General features: G+C 61.7%; 1 protein-coding gene across 1 annotated transcript in view; it reads left to right on the forward strand.

Moving 5' to 3' along the window:
- RXRG (retinoid X receptor gamma) overlaps positions 1 to 18,797 on the forward strand; it is a 138,602-nt gene extending 119,805 nt beyond the window's left edge. Inside the window, 8 exon segments of the mRNA XM_054711633.1 lie at positions 6,291 to 6,435; positions 7,396 to 7,575; positions 11,283 to 11,461; positions 11,463 to 11,661; positions 12,503 to 12,635; positions 13,647 to 13,738; positions 14,640 to 14,745; positions 18,525 to 18,797. Of these exon segments, the coding sequence (XP_054567608.1) occupies positions 6,291 to 6,435; positions 7,396 to 7,575; positions 11,283 to 11,461; positions 11,463 to 11,661; positions 12,503 to 12,635; positions 13,647 to 13,738; positions 14,640 to 14,745; positions 18,525 to 18,672 (1,182 nt within the window). The 3' untranslated portion in view covers positions 18,673 to 18,797.
- Positions 18,798 to 19,337: the final 540 nt, after the last annotated feature.

Below are 19,337 nucleotides of genomic sequence, written 5' to 3' on the forward strand. Positions count from 1 at the left end.
GAGGCTGGGTCCATGCCTGCCCCTCGGGTCCCAGACTAAAGGCACGGCAGCTACCTGGGGCACCTCACAGGAGTGGCCACGTCCAGACGGAATCAGGAGAGCGCAGGGCGGTCTCTGCTCACGCCAGCTTCACGAAGACCCGCCGCCTCCGAAGCTCCCGTGGCTGCCTCGGGGTGGGCTGTGCTATTTCAGGGGGAGATTCTACAAAGAAACAGTGTGAAGCGTGTGAACACTTAGGAGCGAATCAGTGCCCCTGAGGGTCTCGGGGGCCGTGCCCATCATACAGGCAAGGCCGTGTTGTACGTGCTGTCAGTGGTGTGGCCTGGAATCGGAGGGACGATAGGAAAGTCCCCGTGGCCTCCCAGTCATGGGGTCCAGGAGGGTGTGGGAGGCTCAGAGGAACGTGGACCAGATGGCGGTGGAATGGACTGTATCGATGCCATGCTCTCCCTGTAACCACAGAGCTGGTGACACCCCCCTTCAGAATGGGAGACCTTTGAGAGGTTTGTTGATTTATGTTCTTTCATGTCAGTGGATTCCAGGGAAATAGGCAAAGCCAGTAGGTTAGAGACAGGAAAGTACGTGGAGGTTCTGGGACAAAGCAAACTTTGCAAAGGGAGCCCATTCCTCCCAATTCCTGTTGACGAGGTCCTCCGTGTGCAGCTCCTCGGCCCGTCCCGGGTCCTGGGGGTACGCTCTGAATAATGCGGCCCAGGTCTTCCCTGCATGGCAGCTGCCGCGAGCACAGGACGTAGCCTCAGCCAGCAGCCGTGATCGCCATGAAGAAATGGACAGGCGAGGGGATGGACGGAGACGGGCTGTGGGTGGGGAGGGGCCAGCACCGTCCCCCGACGCTGCTGTAGTCGCCACACTCCGGGCCACGGCGCCGAAGTTGGCCCACAGGTCTGCGTCACGGCCGAGTGCGCGTGCGCTGCTGCTCTTGGACCGAATGTCTGTACAGAGGGACTGGGGTTGAAAGGTCAGCTGAAGGCTTGCTCCTGGCCAACTGGGCTGCGTGCAGAAGCCAAGGCCAGGCTTGGCTCTGGGAGCTCCGTGCAGCTTGCCAGGCGCTGCGGAGCCTGCGGCCCAGGCACCAGCATGTGGGCTGGGGCTCCGGAACCCACGGCAGGACACTTGGCCCAGTTCGTTAGAGGACACAGGACAGCAAGTGCCCTTGGTGTTGGCGACTCTGAACCATCAGGCGCTGTCCCTGAGCATCCCGGGCCGAGGGGCTGAGCGTGGGCCTTGCCCGGGAACATGGGCCTTCCGTGACGGGTCGGGGTAAGTGCGGTTGGGGCGAGGGGCCGAGGGAGCAGCCCTGTGGGGCAGCAGGCAGTCCCTGCCCGAGCTCTGCTACTCGGGGTTTGAGCTTCTCCTTGTCTTGTTGGGTCTTCAGTCTTGAGCAGTGAAGGGAACGGGACTGGCTTATGGGGCAGGGGCTGTGCCACCCTGTGCAAACTACGATCTTACCACTTGTCCTCTGCTGTCGGGTAACATGTCCTGATTACCTGACAGTGATTTTTATGAAAATCAAAGGAGATATGGATTTGAAAAATCACTTCTTAGGTGCTTACAATGCTCATGGCAACCAGAGTTATTACTATTATTCCTAAGCGCTATACCCTGCACCCCGGGGACCACTGATTCAGGTGTCCTCTGTTGCTGGAAGGTTCTAGAGGAGTTCATTTTAGCAAGTGCTCTCTGAGCTTGGCTCTGAGATTCGGAAATGTCTGAAATCGTGCCCTGCCCTGGTGAGAAGTGGCTGAGGGAACGAGCGATTTCTAAAAACACCAAGTGTGGATCGGGCCGGTGTGTATGCAGCTTCCAGACAAAATGGTCCAGGCCACCTTTTCCTGGACGTGTGTGTGAGTGTGAGTGTGCATGTGTGAGAGTGTGAGTAAGTGTGCATGTGTGAGTGTGTATCAGTGTGTGAGTGTGTGTCTGAATGTATGTGTATGTGAGCGTGCATGTGAGTGTGTGTCTGAGTGTGTGTAAGATTGTGTGTGAGTGTGTGAATGTGTGAGAGTGTGAGTGTGTGAGTGTGGGTATGTGAGTTTGTGTGTGTGTGTGTGTGTGTGTGTGAATGTGTATGTGAGAGTGTGTGTGTGTGTATGTGTGTGTAAATGTGTGTGTGAATGTGAGTGTGTGTCACTGTGTGAGTGTGTGTGTTTATGTGTGAGAGAGTAGTGTGTGTGAGTGTGTGTATGTGTGAGTTTGTGTGTGTGTGTGAATGTGTGTGTCACTGTGTGAGTGTGTGTGTTTATGTGTGAGAGAGTAGTGTGAGTGTGTGTATGTGTGAGTTTGTGTTATGTGTGAGTGTGAGTTGTGTATGTGTGAATTTGTATGTGTGAGTTTGTGTGTGTATGTGTGAATGTGTGTGTCACTGTGTGAGTGTGTGTGTTTATGTGTGAGAGAGTAGTGTGAGTGTGAGTGTGCGTGCTGCACATTGTAAGTGTGATGTGTGCTGGCTGGCCTTGGCACAGGCCTGCGTGTCCTTGGCACGCCCCCTCTGACCCCCCCGCCCCTGCCCCTATGGTCCCGTCGCACCTGTTCCTGCCCAGGTGGGCATTGGTAGCTGCCACTCCCCCTGCAGATGTCTGCTCGTTAGAACAAGTGCAGGCGTTAGAGCTAGAGCGGATCTTACAGACCCCCTTGCCTCATGACTAAGGGAAAGTTAGGCCATCACCTCTTTTCCAGTGAAATCCTGTTTGAAAGCCGGATATTCATGTCAAATAAAAACAGGTCTGGCTGAACCCCGGCCGGGATGTGACCCCTTCTCAGTCTACCTCCCTCCTGCTCACCTGCCACCCACACCCGCCGCGTCTGAGCCCCTCTGGCCTGTGTGTAGACGGGAGCCGGAGTCTCTGGGACGTGACCTGGCTCTGTCGTGCAGCAGGGCACGGTGAGGGAGGGTGGGTCTGGCCGCAGGCTCCGCTCCCCGCGGAGGCTCGGTCCTCACGGCCTAGACCCTCACCGGGTTAACTGGGCGCCACTAGGAAGGGAGGGCCTTCCTGCAGCCGCCGGCCACACACCTGCCTTCAGTGGGGCCATTTGGGCTGAAAGCAGCTCAGAAATGTGGGCCCCGTGCTCCTCGATGATCCGGGGGGTTTCTATCCCGCTCAGGCGGCAGCCAGAGCCTGGAGCCGCCGCCCCGGGGCCCCTTCAGCAGGGCTGCTCCCGATGGAAGGGGCAGCGGGGCCAGGGCTGGGGCCAGGCAGCCAACGGCTTTGCGCTCTGCTGGCGGCCTTCGATCTCCTCTCCCCTGCTCAGCGCAAACAACCCCCAAGCAAGACAGGCTGTCGGAGACGGAGCAGCCGCCCCCGTCCCAGCCACCCCTTCCCACCACCAGACTCAGGACGGGTAGGAGAGGGGCTCCTGCCAGGGAGGCGGGCAGGCAGCTGCCAGGGCCAGGGGACCCCAGGGTCCAAGAGCCATTCCTTCCACCTGCTGGGTCGGGAAGGCACCGGGGCAGGTGCGACAGATTGTGTGTCTCCTCAGGCTTTTCCCGTGTTGCTGCCCGAGGCGGAGGTGGAGGATGTTGTTCCTCTGCTCAGAACCTCCAGTGGCTCCTCATGGCCTCCCAACCTCAATCCGCCCCCCTTAGCCCGGCAGTCAAGCCCGGGCTCTGTCACAGCCGCCTCCCCCGCGTCCCCATCCACCCACCGGACACACACCAGGGCTTCCTCACAGGCCTGGGTGCTCACAGCCTTTTGCTCATCACTGGCCCATCCTAATCCTGCCCATTGGCGAAGGCTGTCCAGTCCCAGCTCAGATGCCACCTCCTTCAGGAAGTCTTCCCTGATCTCCATTGCTCATGGTCTTTCTTCTTAAACTACCCTGACTTTTAATCTCATTAGTGGCTAGGTCCTTGAGGCAGTGCCTGTGTGTCTTTCTTCTTGTGCCCCCACAGGATTTCTGAAAGAATAAATGAATAAAACACGTTAGGGCTCAATTTCCTCGTCTGAAAATAGGAAGGCCCCCCCAGGGTTGTTGTGAAGATTAAATACTTGATTAGCGTCGAGCAGGCTTCCCAGAGCCGGTGGCGCCGATGGCAGCCCCCCAGTGAGTGCTGCTGCGTGATCACGGCAGCCGCAGGGCGCACCGGCCGGCGGAGACGGGCGGGACGGAAGGCAGGGCACGGCCTCCCGAGCCCAGGTGGCGGGGCCTCCTCGTTCCCGTGACCTTTCCGCTCATCTGAGGGCTAGGGGACAGGGCCCTGGTCAGCTAGAGGCTCTCTTTGGGGGTCATCTGACCTAAAATGCTCCCATTTCATGGGGTGGACCTAAGAGCTCCTGCCTGTTTCTTGAGGCACAAAACGTTGCCCAGAATTCGCCTGACGGGAAGCCTCCCCGTTTCTTAAAAATCAGCGCGCGCTGAGGTGGGGCACGTGTCCAGAGATAAGAAGCACCCAGTGTTATGACAACATCCAATAGTTTTCTGACGTTCCCAGCGAAGAAATGGAATCCTCTGCCCCGGGCGCGCGTGGCCTCACGTCACCGCTCGATTCCTGGCATGTTGTAGGATGTGGGCTCGTAATAAGCACTCAGAATTCTTGTCTGAATTGACCAGATTTCACCGGAATGATAGTGTGTGCCGGGCATCAGGGTCGGCACTTTGCACCATTATCTCCTCTAGCCCGCCGCAGCTCGGGTAGGTATTCCCGTGCTCAGTTTACAGACAGGGAAACTGAGTCAAAGATGATTGGGGACCTGCAGGCCACACGGGCAGCGTGGAGGCATCGGGGCGGAGGCTCCACAGGGACGCCATCCCCACTGCACGGCGATGCTCAGTCCTGGCCACACACCTTTACCCGGTAAACTTAGCACAAGGCCATGCCGAGGGCATGGACCCACTGGCTCCCAACTCTGGCGGCGGCGGGGGTGGCGGGGGGGTGGGGGTCCAGGCGTCTGATTATTTCCGTGCTCCCAGTGTATATGCAAGGCTTACTGTGTTCCAGCAAACCAAACTGGGCACAAGGTTGAGATGCCTGTATAAAAAGAGGAAGGGGAAGGAGTGGGGAGCGGGGTGAGAGAGAGACTGGGGGAGAGAGGGAGAGAGAGAGAGAGAGAGAGAGAGAGAGAGAGAGAGAGAGAGAGAAGAGAGAAACATCAATCTGTTGTTGCACTTTTGCTGCATTCATTGGTTGACTCTTGCATGTGTGCTGACCGGAGATCGAACCTGCGCCCTGCGGATCCTCGATGCTCGAACCCACTGAGCATCAGCCGGGGCTCATGTGCGTTCATTAAAACACTTCCCGGCAACTTTGGTGCAGAGCAGGGGCTGTGGCTGTCCGTCCCGGCCCCTCACTGCACCTCGGCCACCTCCTGCCCTCCATGGCTGAGTGACTTGCTAAGCTGGTGTAGGTGGAAGGCGCTTCTCTCGGCTCTGAGTTATGTGTATCCGTCATTCCCTCTGTCCCAAAGGCCTTGGCTCAGGAAGAAAACCGCCTTTGGGTGGTGTGAGAATCGCAGTCACTGGGTTAGGCATGTGCCTCACCGTTCACATGGACCACACAGAGGCCAGGGACCCCTTCCACCCCCAAGGGGTCACCCCCCAGCTGCCTCCATGGCCACTCCAACACCCCGCCCCCCTCAGCCCCACGGCCACTCCAACACCACCCCCCTCACCCCCACAGCCACTCCAACACCCCTCCTCACCCCCACAGCCACTCCAACACCACCCCCCCTCAGCCCCACAGCCACTCCAACACCCCTCCTCAGCCCCACAGCCACTCCAACACCCCGCCCCTCCCCTGCGTTGCGCGTGCTGTCTCAGGGCGGCCTGTCCTGCCCCCTGCCAGGCCTGCCTGCGTAGGAACAGAGACAGGTCTTGTAGACTCTGCCTCTCCCTGCGCTGCCCAGAGGTGAGCTGTGCCCACGGCACTGAGCGCGGCCGGAGGCTCTGCTGACTCGTCCTCTGGGAAGAGCACAGAGCCCTCAGCAGTGGCCCCGGGGGCACGAGGAGCTGATGCCGGCAGTGAGGGGGCCAGAGGGGGTGCGTGCAGGGCCGTGCTCAGACACTCACATGGGCCAGCTCCCCGCACCTGCCAGCCCAGGGCGGGCGCCGGGAGGAGGCAGCGCAGGACTCTGGCCCACGGAGCCTGTGCTCTCCCGGAAGGGAGGAATGATGCGCTTCTGCCCACTCTCCTCCCAGGACCCCCGGGCACACGGCCTTCCCTGCGCTCAGCCAGAGTCCACTCTTAGGCAGACCCGCGCTCCCTGGGGGCCTCGGCTCGGCTCGGCTGGCTGCTGGCTCCGTCCGTCACTGCCCTTGCTCTCTCTCTCGTGCAGCTCAATGTGGTCAACGGGGTCAGCATTTCCGAGGACGTCAAGCCCCTGGCCGGGCTCCCCGGGCTCGGGAACATGAACTACCCGTCCGCCAGCCCCGGGCCGCTGGTCAAACACATCTGCGCCATCTGCGGGGACAGGTCCTCAGGTACGTGCGCTTGGTGGTCGACGCCTGGGGGTTTCGGGGGGTGGGAGGGGTGCTGGCTCTCCCGGCACACACTGGCCTGCGGCTGGGCCACGGGACCCGGAAGGCGGGGCAGGTGGTGATGGAGATTGTTCCGGGTCCAGCAAAGCCACCGCCCAGCAGGCCTCGGGCCGCAGCTCCCGGCCGCACCCCGTGGCGCTAGGAAGACCGGGCGCCGGTTTCTTTCTCCCGCTGCCCAGAGCGTGGAGCGCGCACGTCAGAGGCCGCTCAGTGCCGGGAGGAGGGTAATGCTTTTGAGAGGGGGTCCCGGCGTCTTCGGGCCTCACTCTGGGGAAATGTCAGTGAAGCTGAGGGCCTCCTGCAAGGAGAATAAATCCTTTCACTAAGAGCACTGAGGTCTAATGGAGGCAGAGTGCGCTGTTTAACTAAATACCGGGATGCGTGATACAGTAATGCAAACAAAACCTAAGCTCGGGACCCTTCTAATATCGCTCCCGGGATTGGTGGCCCCGAGGGACGGCCTGGAGGGGCCCTGGGACAGGCACTCGGGCTCAGTGTGTGTCGGGGGGACAGGCGCTCGGGCTCAGTGTGGGGGGGACAGGCGCTCGGGCTCAGTGTGGGGGGGACAGGGGCTCGGGCTCAGTGTGGGGGGGACAGGAGCTCGGGCTCAGTGTGGGAGGGACAGGCGCTTGGGCTCAGTGTGTGGGGGACAGGCGCTCGGGCTCAGTGTGGGGGACAGGCGCTTGGGCTCAGTGTGGGGGGGACAGGCGCTCGGGCTCAGTGTGGGGGGTGGGGGACAGGCCCTCAGGCTCAGTGTGGGGGGGGGGAACAGGTGCTTGGGCTTCTCCGAGGGCCATCTTTGCTTCTTGCCCATGGAATACGCCAGTTTCCGGGGGCGGGGGTGTGGGGTGGGGACAAGAAGGGGTGACAGGAGCAGGCACACACGTGCTGTTCCCCCCACAGGCAAGCACTACGGCGTGTACAGCTGTGAGGGCTGCAAAGGCTTCTTCAAGCGGACGATCCGCAAGGACCTGCTGTACACCTGCCGGGACAACAAGGACTGCCTCATCGACAAGCGCCAGCGCAACCGCTGCCAGTACTGCCGCTACCAGAAGTGCCTGGTCATGGGCATGAAGCGGGAAGGTGGGCCCTCCCCCGGGCGCGGGCCCAGCAGCACGTGGGCACGCGTGGCAGACGCAGGGCCCCTGGGGGAAGGAGGAAGGGCGCTGCCATGACCGCAGTCAGATGTGCGTGCTGCCCGAGGGAACGTGTCCCCAGAGGAGGGGCGGGGCAGCTTCCTGCTCCCCACCTGCCTCCCTGGTGCTCAGATGACGCCCAGTCTGGACCCTCCAGCGGCAGAGAGAAAATCTGAGGCCCGGTGTGAGGGCCCTGGCGCCCTCCCTGCAGGGGGACGGCGGACAGCCTGGGCGGGCCGCATCTCCCCTCTCATCCTGCCCCTCCCTCTGGGGAACCGGCCGAGTCCACGCCCTGCTGGCAGGTTGGCGGCTGCAGGCCCCTGAGGTGGGTGTACCCCTGTCTTTGGGTCATGGCATCACAGTCACCAGGCTTCGCCGCTCCGTCAGGAAGGCCGCGGGCATGCACTTTTAAGCCAGGACGCCTTTCCAGTTGCAGGTGGTCGGCTGCGTTGTTGCAGTGAGAAAAAAGTTCCAAAAGTGCTTTCTGTTCATTTGTAAGGGCCACTGAGCAGCACAAATGCATTGAACGGGCCACTGTTCACCTAGCAGACCGTGGTACGTGGTGTCCACGGTGACTCCGGTTCCGTGTGCGAGGCCTGCCTCTCGGAAGCGGGTGCGGGTGTGCGGTCAGGCCCGGTGGCGCCTCAGCCCGTGGATCTGCCTGTGAGGAGGGGCGGCCCTGACACCCATGGACGAGGCAGGGAGAGGGTCTGAGCCCCTGCTGAGAGAGGCTGCCAGGGGGACTGAGCCCCTGCTGAGAGAGGCTGCCAGGGGGACTGAGCCCCTGCTGAGAGAGGCTGCCAGGGGGACTGAGCTCCGGGAGCCTCGGTGTGTCCGATGGAGAGTCACGTAATCAGCCGTTCGCCGGCCGGGGAGACGGGCCGGTGTGAGCCGGGCGAGGGGAGCGTGTCCCAGGCCCCGCCAGTCATGAGTGAGCAGAGGGCAGGCCCTCCGTCTCCTGAGCAGGGGCGCCCTGGGCTCCTCCCTGCCCGGCTCACACCCGGGACCGGATGCCCCGCCCCCCGCCGCCCTGATGTCTGACGATTCTCAGATTGGCAGACCCAAGCCTGGGCTCCTGATACTCTGCTCCCCCGTCTCCCCCTTTAGAAAATGGCCATTTCCCAGCGGCTCAGACCAGAAACCACTGGCCGCCCTCTTTCTCTGACACACCACACGTGGTGGGGAGACATCGTATCTCTGCCTCAAGCTGGGCCTTGAGTCGTTCTGTGCTCCCTGCTCCCGCTGCTTTCACCACAGTCCCAGACACCTGGCTCTTTGCAGTCCCGACCGCTCCTCCTCGGGCTGCTCCTGGCTCCCACCCCTGCCCGTGAGGGCGCCCGGAGAGCGAGGCGCACGGGGTCAGGCCCCCTTCCCCTCCAGGCCTCCCCCCTCAGTGGCCACAGGCTGGGAGAGGGGGGCAGGAGCAGCTGGGGGCACTCTGCTCCCCGCTCTCTGTGGCTGCCACTGCCCTGCGGCCCGCACTTGAGACTAATGACCCACAGCACCTCCCACCGGCCAGAGGGCTGGTGTCTGCGGGGCGCTCACCCCCAGGGTGGTGAGGCCAGTTTCAGGTTGACGTGTTAAGTGCATACGATTGAACTAAAGCAGCAATTTCAACTTTTTTCATCTCACAGCACACATTAACTCATTACTAAAATTCTGTGGGACACCAAAAAAGTATTATTTTTTTGGCTAACCAGACCAAAAAAAGGTATAATTTTGATTCATTCACACTGGATAGCCACTTCCGTTTGATGGTTGGGCAGTCTGTTGTAAGGCGGGACGTGGGTCTATTTAAGGTCACCCAGCACCCCCTGGATGTGCCCTGACGTGGGCAGCGGCTCAGAATGTCTGCCAAACAGAAGATGCCCCAACAGGAGACTGGCTCCTGGCTCAGGACGGCACGCTCTGTGGCCCGGGTCACGCCATTTGTGGAGAAGGGGGGAGGTGGAGCACCCTCCGAGGCCCGGGTCCCTTCCTGAGAGGCCTGCAGGGGATTTTCTTTGAGAGCCTATCGAGGCTCCCTCCACCTGCTTTCCCAGATTTTAACCTTGAAAAATTAATACAAGACGCGTTCAACTGCAACCAGCAAATGCAGCTGATAATGAGTGCGTGTGACAGCTGTGTGCTGGCAGTCAGTGAGGATCGGCGGGGCAGGACGGAGGGAGGAGGGCAGACCTGGAGGAGGAAGGACCGATCGGGAGATGGGACAGGACCGGGCAGAAGCCCGGGGGGTGAAGAGCGGCAGGAAGAGGAAATACCCACCCTGTGAACTTTCTGTAATTGTCTCATTTAATCCTCACCGGACAACCTCAGCCAAGGACCACGGCTCCCCCTTCCCATCCAGGGAAACGGGGGCTTGGCAGGTGGAGGGCTGTGTCTGATGTCGCTTAGCCAGAAAGTGGAGGCCGTTTTAGAAAAGAGGGCTTCGACCCCAGCACACTGCTTTTCTCCTTCTCTCTCCTGCTCGCTCCTCTCCTCTCCCTGCCCCTGCTTTATCCTCTCTCCTTGGTTCCTGGCTCCCGCCTTCCCACCTGGCCCCACCCCACCACGTAAGACCGTTTCCCGGGGGTGCTTGGTGGGTGCCCCCAGGGGCTGAGGGGTGCGAGATCCTGCGCCCTCCTCCTCCTCTAGAAGACCAGGGACCTCGCTTGCAGGACAGGTCAGAGGTCCCGCCGGGGTTCCAGTCCACTCTTCAGCCAGTGGGCGGCCAGCCCCTCAGAGAGGAGCTTGGGGCGTGGACAGAGGCAGGAGGGAGGGAAGCGAGAGGCCGGAGGGGCCAGCGGAGCGGCCACGTGAGTCGCTGGGTCCCACGCGAGCCACCAGCTTAGTGACCGTTTCCTTCATCTTGGCCTTGAGCAGCGCCCCGCGCCGCTGTGCTCCGGAGCGAGGAGCGGGCAGCAGCGCTTTCTGGGTGGACGCCGGCCGTCAGGCTGGTCTCTGGCTGGAGGACAGGGCCGTGGGCGGCCTCACCCCACGCACAGACGCAGGGGCGCTGGGGGCGCGGGGCCAGGAGGCTGGAAATGCTCAGCTTGGGAGGCGGGGTCGTTGCAGCTCCAGCTTTGCCGGGTCCACCCCCCCACACCCCCACACCCCCCAATCAGCCTCGGGTCTGGAAGGCCATCCGGGTGACTGCCTCGCCCGCTCACTTACGAACCCCCCAGGGCCCCGAAGAGCATCCCTGATGCAGGTCAGGTGACCTGTGCACAGGCCGCCGCCCGGGCAGCGCTGATGGGATGTGAGGCCAAGGGCGCTGCCTGGGCCCTGACGGGGCAGGAGGGCAGCGTGAGGTGCCTGCCCCTCAGCCCCGCAGCTCCCGGCGTACTGGAGGGCGGCGGGCGGAGGGGCCGCGGGAGGGCGGAGGGGCCGTGGGGCCGTGGGGCACGGGAAAGCGGCTCGTGAAGAGAGGGCAGATCGGAGTGGTCAGAGCTTCAGAGGCAGACTTCCTAGGGTCCTCGCCACCCCGACTGTGGAGGACGTGGGCTCCAGGCCCGCGTAGCCGCACAGGTGTGAGCAGGTAGCCTCTGTCAGCACCACGACACCCCGATTCAGCGCCAAGGTCACGCCCACCTTACACACAGGCGGCGTAGGCAGGCCGCCCCTTCCCACCGCTCTCCTGGCACCGGTGCCATCTGTGTGTCCTCCGTGTGCCAGCCGTGCAGGAGGAGAGGCAGAGGAGCCGGGAGCGGGCGGAGAGCGAGGCCGAGTGCGCGGGCGGCGCCCAGGAAGGCATGCCGGTGGAGCGGATCCTGGAGGCGGAACTCGCCGTGGAGCCGAAGACAGAGTCCTACGGGGACATGAGCATGGAGAGCTCGGTACGTGCCCTGGGCGCCGGCCACTCCCCGGCCTGGGGGCGGAGGGCGTGCTGGGCCCCGACTCCAGCCTGAGCGTGTCCCGTTTCAGACCAACGACCCCGTCACCAACATCTGCCACGCGGCCGACAAGCAGCTGTTCACCCTGGTCGAGTGGGCCAAGCGCATCCCGCACTTCTCGGGCCTCACGCTGGAGGACCAGGTCATCCTGCTCCGGGCAGGTAGGCTGTCGGGACAATCGCGGGGCTGCCGTCGGACGTTCCCCGCAGGACGCTAACCCCGCCCGAGCCGTGCGCCACGCTGACGGCAGGATCGCGGCAGGGTGGCTCTTTCTCTGGGTGATCCGCAGGCTCTCAACTCGGGGGGCCTCCCCAGACACTCCCAACCCCCAGGGACAGTGCCTGTGGACGGAGGAGTGACTCTTCCACGTGAATCTTACCGGCTTCGTAGCTAGCGTCTCACTTTCGAAGACAGTTCAGTCCTCCTGGTTGGGGCCGCCTGAAGCCGCGCCCCATGACGCCTGTGAACGCGGAAAGTGCAGTCATTCCCACCCACAGGGAGGCGAGGGCGCCACCCACTTAGACGCAGGCGTGTCCCAGACGCACCCGGGCCCTTCCTATTTTGGGGTTCTTTGTGCCGCGCCCTCGGTGGCTTCCATTTCTGGGGCACGGAGCAGCTGCCACCTGCCAGGTCTCTTCCTCACTGAGCCCGCCCGCGGATGCCATGAAGGCGGGCGGAGGCCGGGAGCCACGTCCCTGTGAGATACGGAGCCCGCAGCGGCCGTGACCGGAGCTCCACGCCGTGCCAGCGCCGCCCGTCACCCCCACAGACACCAGCCCGCTCTGAGCCCCCGCAGTGACAGCTAACACAGTGCTGTCCCTGTGCCATGTTCAGTCCGTATTTGCTGATTGACGGGGGAAGCAGAGCCCTGTCCTCAAGCTGGCCTTCCAGGCTGCACTGGGAACCCCGGCATTTCACCTCCCCGGACTTCCGATTCGGCTTTGTCCCCGGGTGATCTCCATGAAGCCAGACTGCCCCTCACGGCCTCCTCTCGTCCCGCAGGGTGGAACGAGCTTCTGATCGCCTCCTTCTCCCACCGCTCGGTCTCCGTGCAGGACGGCATTCTCCTGGCCACCGGGCTGCACGTGCACCGGAGCAGCGCCCACAGTGCCGGCGTGGGCTCCATCTTTGACAGGTGTGTCTTCTGCGTCGTTGTGTGTGTGCACACGTGTGTGTGCCTTCATATGTGCACATGTGTATGCGTGCATGCATGTATGCACATGTGCTGTGGGCAGTGACGGGATGTGGATGGACAGAGCCCAGAGCCGCCCATGGCTGGAAGCAGAGCCCAGGAGACCAGTGGGCCTGGAGGCTGAGGGAGGATGAGGAGAAAGGCTGAGACCACGAGGTGGAGCGGGTCAGCGCCAGAGCAGTCGTGGGCAAATGGGGGACCCGTGACCCCTGTGGGGTCAGAGGAGAGGCTGGTTGTTGGCATGACCTGCTAACTTGGGGGTGGGGGTGTTGACCTGCTTCTCCTCGGAGCAGGATAGGCAGGGCGCCAGGACCGGACCCGAGGAGACAGGCCAGGATCTCAGGTCAGGTGGTGACGGCCTCCGTCTGGGGTTCCGTGCCCTAAATGCTGCTGAGGGAGTCAGCCGTGTGCTTAGGGGGCGAGTGAAGTGAGAGGTGAATGGCTCAGGTGAGAGGATGGAGGACAGGAGAGAGGAGCTCTCTGTCCAAGTGCAAGGCCCCCCTGGCCCCTCCCCAGCTCCATCACAGTCGGTCCATGGCCACGTGAGGTCCACCTCCTGTCTCCTCTCCTGTGTCATTCCCACCACGTGGTCCACGCAGACCCGCCTGGTCCTCTGTGGGCTCCGGCCCCGTCCTGGCCTGCAGGCTTCTCCGGTCACTGCGTGCTATCCCGCTGTGTTCCCCACATGCAGGCCCTCTGCTCGGCCTGTTGCATTTCTACTGATTTCCCACCCCAGGCTGCCTCTCCAGCCTGCGTCACCCGCCACCTGTGTGCCCTGGACTTGGCGCACGGCCGTTCCTGGCTTTGCATTGCTGTGTGTGTTTCCATGTCTGAGGTCAGGGGCCGCACCTTACTCCCCGGGGCATCGTCTGCCAATGGGGCGGGGGCATAAGAGATGCCGCTCGTGCTCACTGTCCTGATCTCATCGTCGCCTGCCATGTTTCCTGGGAACAGAGTCCTGACCGAGCTGGTCTCCAAAATGAAAGACATGCAGATGGACAAGTCGGAGCTGGGGTGCCTGCGCGCCATCGTGCTGTTTAACCCAGGTGAGGCGTGGTGCGGCGCTCGGGCCTCGAGCTCAGCCGGGACAGGGACGCAGGGCCAGGAGACTGTCCCAGGTGGGGCACAGGGCCAGCTCCTCATGGCCTCCACTCCCACCGCTGTCTTGGAAAGTCCTGAGTGGGTGTGGGTGTGGGCGTTTGGGTGGGGGGAGAGGAGAGATGGCAGTGGCCTTGGGTGGCAGTGAGGGAGGTGGTCAGAGTGGTCAGAGTCAGCATGGAATTTCAGGCAAAGCCCACAGGATTTGCCGATGGATTAGATGTCGATGTGCCGATGTGGGAGGAAGAGAGGTGTTAGATATAGTTCTCAGAGCTGTTGGCTTCGTTTCTCTGAACAGGTAGGAAAGTGGAGTTCTCATTGATGGAAACGGGGCCGGGGGGTGGGGGGGTGGGAACCAGGACCTTGTGTCTGGGCTGGTGCCTGGAGGCTGGGGGAGAGGAAGATTCAGAAAGCACCTGAGAAGGGACACCAGGGAGACGGGGGTGGGCGGGAGCAGCGATGGTGCCCTGGTGCCCTGCAGGCAGGAAGAGGAGGTGTCAGGGGGAGGGGTGCGGCTTCCCAGACGCCTCTGGTGGTGGGGAGGGGGGAATGGGCTCTGGGATCTGTAGTCGGCGCTCAGTTCACTGATGTGGGACCCGGTCTCTGGCTTTGTACCATCTCATCATTGAGTCCATGCTTAGCACACAGTAGGCCCACACATGAAGGGACTGTTTCTGGAATGGCCCAGATGAGGTAAAACTCCTCCAGGGAGTCGGCTGTGGGCACCTCGGCCCCTGCAGTCTAGGGTCAGTGTTTCCCAGTTGCTCCCTCCCGTGGTGTCTGGTGACTGCGGGGTGGGCCGCCTCTGCGGAAGGCGTCACCGGAGCTTAAATCAGTCGTCTGTTCCAGATGCCAAGGGTCTGTCCAACCCCTCTGAGGTCGAGACCCTTCGGGAGAAGGTCTACGCCACCCTCGAGGCCTACACCAAGCAGAAGTACCCGGACCAGCCAGGCAGGTGAGGCGCGGGAGGCCTGGCCGCACTGACAGGCAGTGGGGCAGGCGCGGTGGAGAGTGTTCCCAAGTGGGACTTAATCTCGGCAAGCTCAGGGAAGCAGAGCCCGGGCCGTGCCGACAGAGGTCCGTCTTTAAGCGCTGGACGCACAAGCAAGTGCATGAATGTGTGGGTCTCATTATCTCTGATTTCTAACCAGTCACGGAGCTCAGAAAGGTCAGGAGCTGCCCAAGGTCACAGAGCTGGTGTGCGGGGGAGGGTGTGTGTGTGTGTGTGTGTGTGTGGGGGGGGGGGGATGGTGGCTGGACAGGAGCCCAGGCCTCCCTGGTGCCAAAAGGGCTGGGATTGCCAGGGACCGGCCCCGCACCCCCGCTGGAGATGGCTCTGGTGGCCAGCAGAGGTGACCTTGGTCGCGGGCTGCCCCGGTGGCCTCCAGCGGGCGCTGGTCTGGGTCTGGGCTCCTTGTCTGAAAAGGACGTTGGCCAGGAGCTCTCAGACCAGCTGGCCGTCGCCCATACAGGTCTTCCCAGGTCACTGACCTCTTTTCTCAGATCTTTCCCCCGAAGCACAGCTAAATGAGAGTTCCCTCCTCAGTCAGCTCTCATCTTAAATCTCACAGGAAACTGAAAGCAAAACCTGAAAAACTGCCCTGAAGACATCAGTTTTGGAGTTAGCATTACTTTTCCAGGCTCCCAGTTCCCCCAGTGACTAGGTGAGGGCTGATGTCTGCGAAGCCGTTTTTCTGGGTCACACGCCAGTTCCTGTCCACTGGCCAGAGAGGCCGAGCCACTGTCTGTCGGAGGCTTGAACCGCCCGAGCGGTGGGCCTCAGCCAGTGGGCACAGTAACGGGTGTTGGGGGGGTGAGCCAGGGCTGCAGACCTCCCAAATGCCACCAGAGAGCAAAACCCAGGCTCCATGCTTTCTCGCGAATCAGTCCGCTGCTGTAAGAGGGGACTGTGCACACCCCACCTGGGCCCAGCTGCTTCCTTCCCGCTCCACGCACCCCAGAGCTGTGAGGTCGAGGAATGCACGAGGCCAGAGTGGTGAGGGATCACGTTATTCGATCATCCGCACCCCAGGTGGCTGAGCCTGGATGGCTCCAGCCCCAGCGAGGGGAGTCAGCGGCTTTTAAAGGACTCTTGGCGGGCTTTTCTGGGCGGAGACTTCTTTGTGCAGACCCGGAGCGGGGAGAATGGAATGTGGTCGCAGCAAAGGCAATGTCCACAGTGAAATGGCCTGAAAAGCCAGCTCCCGGGGGAGGGGTACCAACTCAAGTGCTCCATCAGGTGGGCACCTGTGGGCGGCCCCTCCCTCTGGAAGGACCCCTCCCTGCGCTCACTTCCATTGGTGAGAACTTGGTCACATGGCCACCCAGTGCCATAGCCAAGGAGGGAGGGCAGTGGGGGGGGAGGGCAGTGGGGGGGAGGGAGGGGTTGGTGGACAGACAGGAGGGTCTCCTGCTGCAGGTGAGACTGAAGGGCCCAACACCAGGCCTGGTGCCTGTGCCCTCAGCCGCGTGCGGGGGATTCTGCTGAATGCAGCCCTGGGGCAGCCTACCCGTCTGTGAGCACACACTGGGGCGTCTGTGAGCACACACTGGGGCATCTGTGAGCACACACTGGGGCGTCTGTGAGCACACACTGGGGCGTCTGTGAGCACACACTGGGGCGTCTGTGAGCACACACTGGGGCGTCTGTGAGCACACACTGGGGCGTCTGTGAGCACACACTGGGGCGTCTGTGAGCACACACTGGGGCGTCTGTGAGCACACACTGGGGCGTCTGTGAGCACACACTGTGGCGTCTGTGAGCGCACACTGTGGCGTCTGTGAGCACACACTGGGGCGTCTGTGAGCACACACTGGGGCGTCTGTGAGCACACGCTGTGGCGTCTGTGAGCACACACTGTGGCGTCTGTGAGCGCACACTGTGGCGTCTGTGAGCACACACTGGGGCGTCTGTGAGCACACACTGGCGTCTGTGAGCACACACTGGGGCGTCTGTGAGCACACACTGTGGCGTCTGTGAGCACACACTGTGGCGTCTGTGAGCACACACTGTGGCGTCTGTGAGCACACACTGGGGCGTCTGTGAGCACACACTGGCGTCTGTGAGCACACACTGGGGCATCTGTGAGCACACACTGGGGCGTCTGTGAGCACACACTGGGGTGTCTGTGAGCACACACTGGGGCATCTGTGAGCACACACTGGGGCGTCTGTGAGCACACACTGGGGTGTCTGTGAGCACACACTGGGGCGTCTGTGAGCACACACTGGGGCGTCTGTGAGCACACACTGGGGCGTCTGTGAGCACACACTGGCGTCTGTGAGCACACACTGTGTGCAGGCGTTGGGAGAAGCGCACCTGCAGCCGTTCTCAGAATGGCTCTAGTCGTGTTCTTTATCTTAAACCAACCAGCCAACAAACAAACAAACTACTACCCCAAACCCAACAACAAGAGACAAACCCCAGAAAACCAAACCTTGCTTTTTCCTAATTATAAAAGCAGAGCAAGCTTTGGTGGGAAACAAGGAAAATATTTTTAACACATAAAACAGGTAGTAAAAGTTGGTTGTGAATTTTGGGGTGTATTTCCTTCCAGTCTCCTTGTGTAGACAAGGAGCATTTACAATCTGAAGCTCCCCAGCCTGGCGGGCTCTCTCCCTCCCAAAGCCATTCCAGGCGTTTCATCAAGTGTTAAAAAACCACGGTATCACTTCCCACCACTTTGTAGGGCTTCACAGGGGTGTGTGTCCTGATGTATTTAGTCACTGCCCGGCTTGGCATTCCGGCTGTTTCTATGACTGTCACTTAAAAAATGCTGCAACCTGCCCGTTTTTCCCAGAAGGGGCTGCCAGGGGCCTGGGCTTGGGCAGAGCTTGGGAGTTCAGGGAGGGGAGCAGAGGCCGGGCCCCTGGGTGTCCCTTGGGTGTGGACACACAAGGTGACCACCTGAGGCTGAGCAGCTCCATCAGGGCTGGCCCTGGGCTCAGCCAGGAAGGAAAGTGTCGAAGTCGCCTCTGGTTTGCAGAAAAGGGTGGAGGGCATCCAGGGGTGGGGAGGCCTGGCTCTCAGTGGTGCAGTGCTGCCACCCAGTGGACACTTCAGAATACACGCCACCGGGCCTCGCCGCCCTGGGGCAGACTCCGGAGGCGGGACAGCAGGCAGACCCCTGGCTGTGACTGAGTCCCATGGTCCCCATCTCGGCTCCGACATCCAGGACAGACGGCAGAGAGAGCCGTCGTACAGCACACTCAGCAGGTTCCAACTGTAAAACGGCATTTCTAGAGTCAAACAGCATTTCCAGAGTTAGTCTCACTTTGCACTTTATAGAGAAGCCGTGTCCTCTGCCAAATTCTGTAAAAGCCTCGGTGCGGCCGCCGGGCTCAGCCTCCCCCTTCACCCAGCCGCCCTTCGCCGCACGGGACACCTTTCACACGCACTCAGGGGCTGTGTGACCGCACGCTGGGAGGTTTGTGTTGGCCTGGGTACAGACTGAAGTTTCTCCGTGTAGAGGAGCAACTGGTGCTGGTCTACTTTCCTTGTGTTGACACATTTCCTTGCGGCATGAACATCGAAACACATGCTTTCAGGAGGCTGAGATTCCCGTTGGAACGCTCCTCATCGGAAGTGTCCCCTTTAAGAAGATACCTCCCTTCCAGCCTTTTCTGACGCCCCTGGGGTTAGGTTCTCTGCTGCCCTCATCCCTGCCAGGCTCCCTCGTCCATCACGGGGTCCAGAGGCCTGACCCCTGGCCCTGGCCCTCCCGGTCCCCGCAGGTTCGCCAAGCTGCTGCTGCGCCTGCCCGCCCTGCGCTCCATCGGCCTCAAGTGCCTGGAGCACCTCTTCTTCTTCAAGCTCATCGGGGACACGCCCATCGACACCTTCCTGATGGAGATGCTGGAGGCCCCGCTGCAGGTCACCTGAGCCTCCCCGGCCGCAGCCTCCCGCCGCGGAGCTCTGGGCAGGTGTGTGGGGACCCGGTCCTGCCCACGCGCCTGCACTTCCCACCCCACCCCTTCCTGCTCCTGGAATGTGACGTTTATAATAAAGAAACCTTTCTACACACAGGCCTTCGGAGGTGGGGTTTTGGATGCCAGAGGACAGCCTTCTTTCTCTCTAAGGGGCCGGGACCTTTCCGGAAGTTCTTGGAAAGCTAACGCGGCCTCTGTACATGAGTGGTTCGCATTATTTTTCACTTCCCAGGGAAAGCGAAGGGATGAGTAATAACATCACGCAGCTGACCTCCGTGCTGGAGCGAACATCCCAGAAGTGGGAGCAACGCCCGGGTCGGGCGCGGAGGGGCTGGGCCCGCGGGCAGCCCCTGCAGAGATTGGGAGGAAACCCTGTGTTTCAGAGTCAGCTGGCTTTTCTGTTTGTTTTTTCCTCCTAAGAGTAATAAGCAGTTAGAGCCTCGTCCGATGGGGGCATCAAGTGTAAGGCCAAGCAAAGATGGTCTCTTGATGGAGAAGTTTCCTGGGGAAGACCAGAGTCCACCCACTTCAGTTTCCATTATTACCTACCCCACGTCACCTGCTCTTAGAGGGGAGAGAGCGAGCACCTCCCAGCTCTCGCCCTCAGAGCCCTACTGT

Source organism: Eptesicus fuscus, chromosome 22, assembly GCF_027574615.1.
Source record: "Eptesicus fuscus isolate TK198812 chromosome 22, DD_ASM_mEF_20220401, whole genome shotgun sequence".
In the NCBI taxonomy this organism is placed as follows: Eukaryota; Metazoa; Chordata; class Mammalia; order Chiroptera; family Vespertilionidae; genus Eptesicus; species Eptesicus fuscus.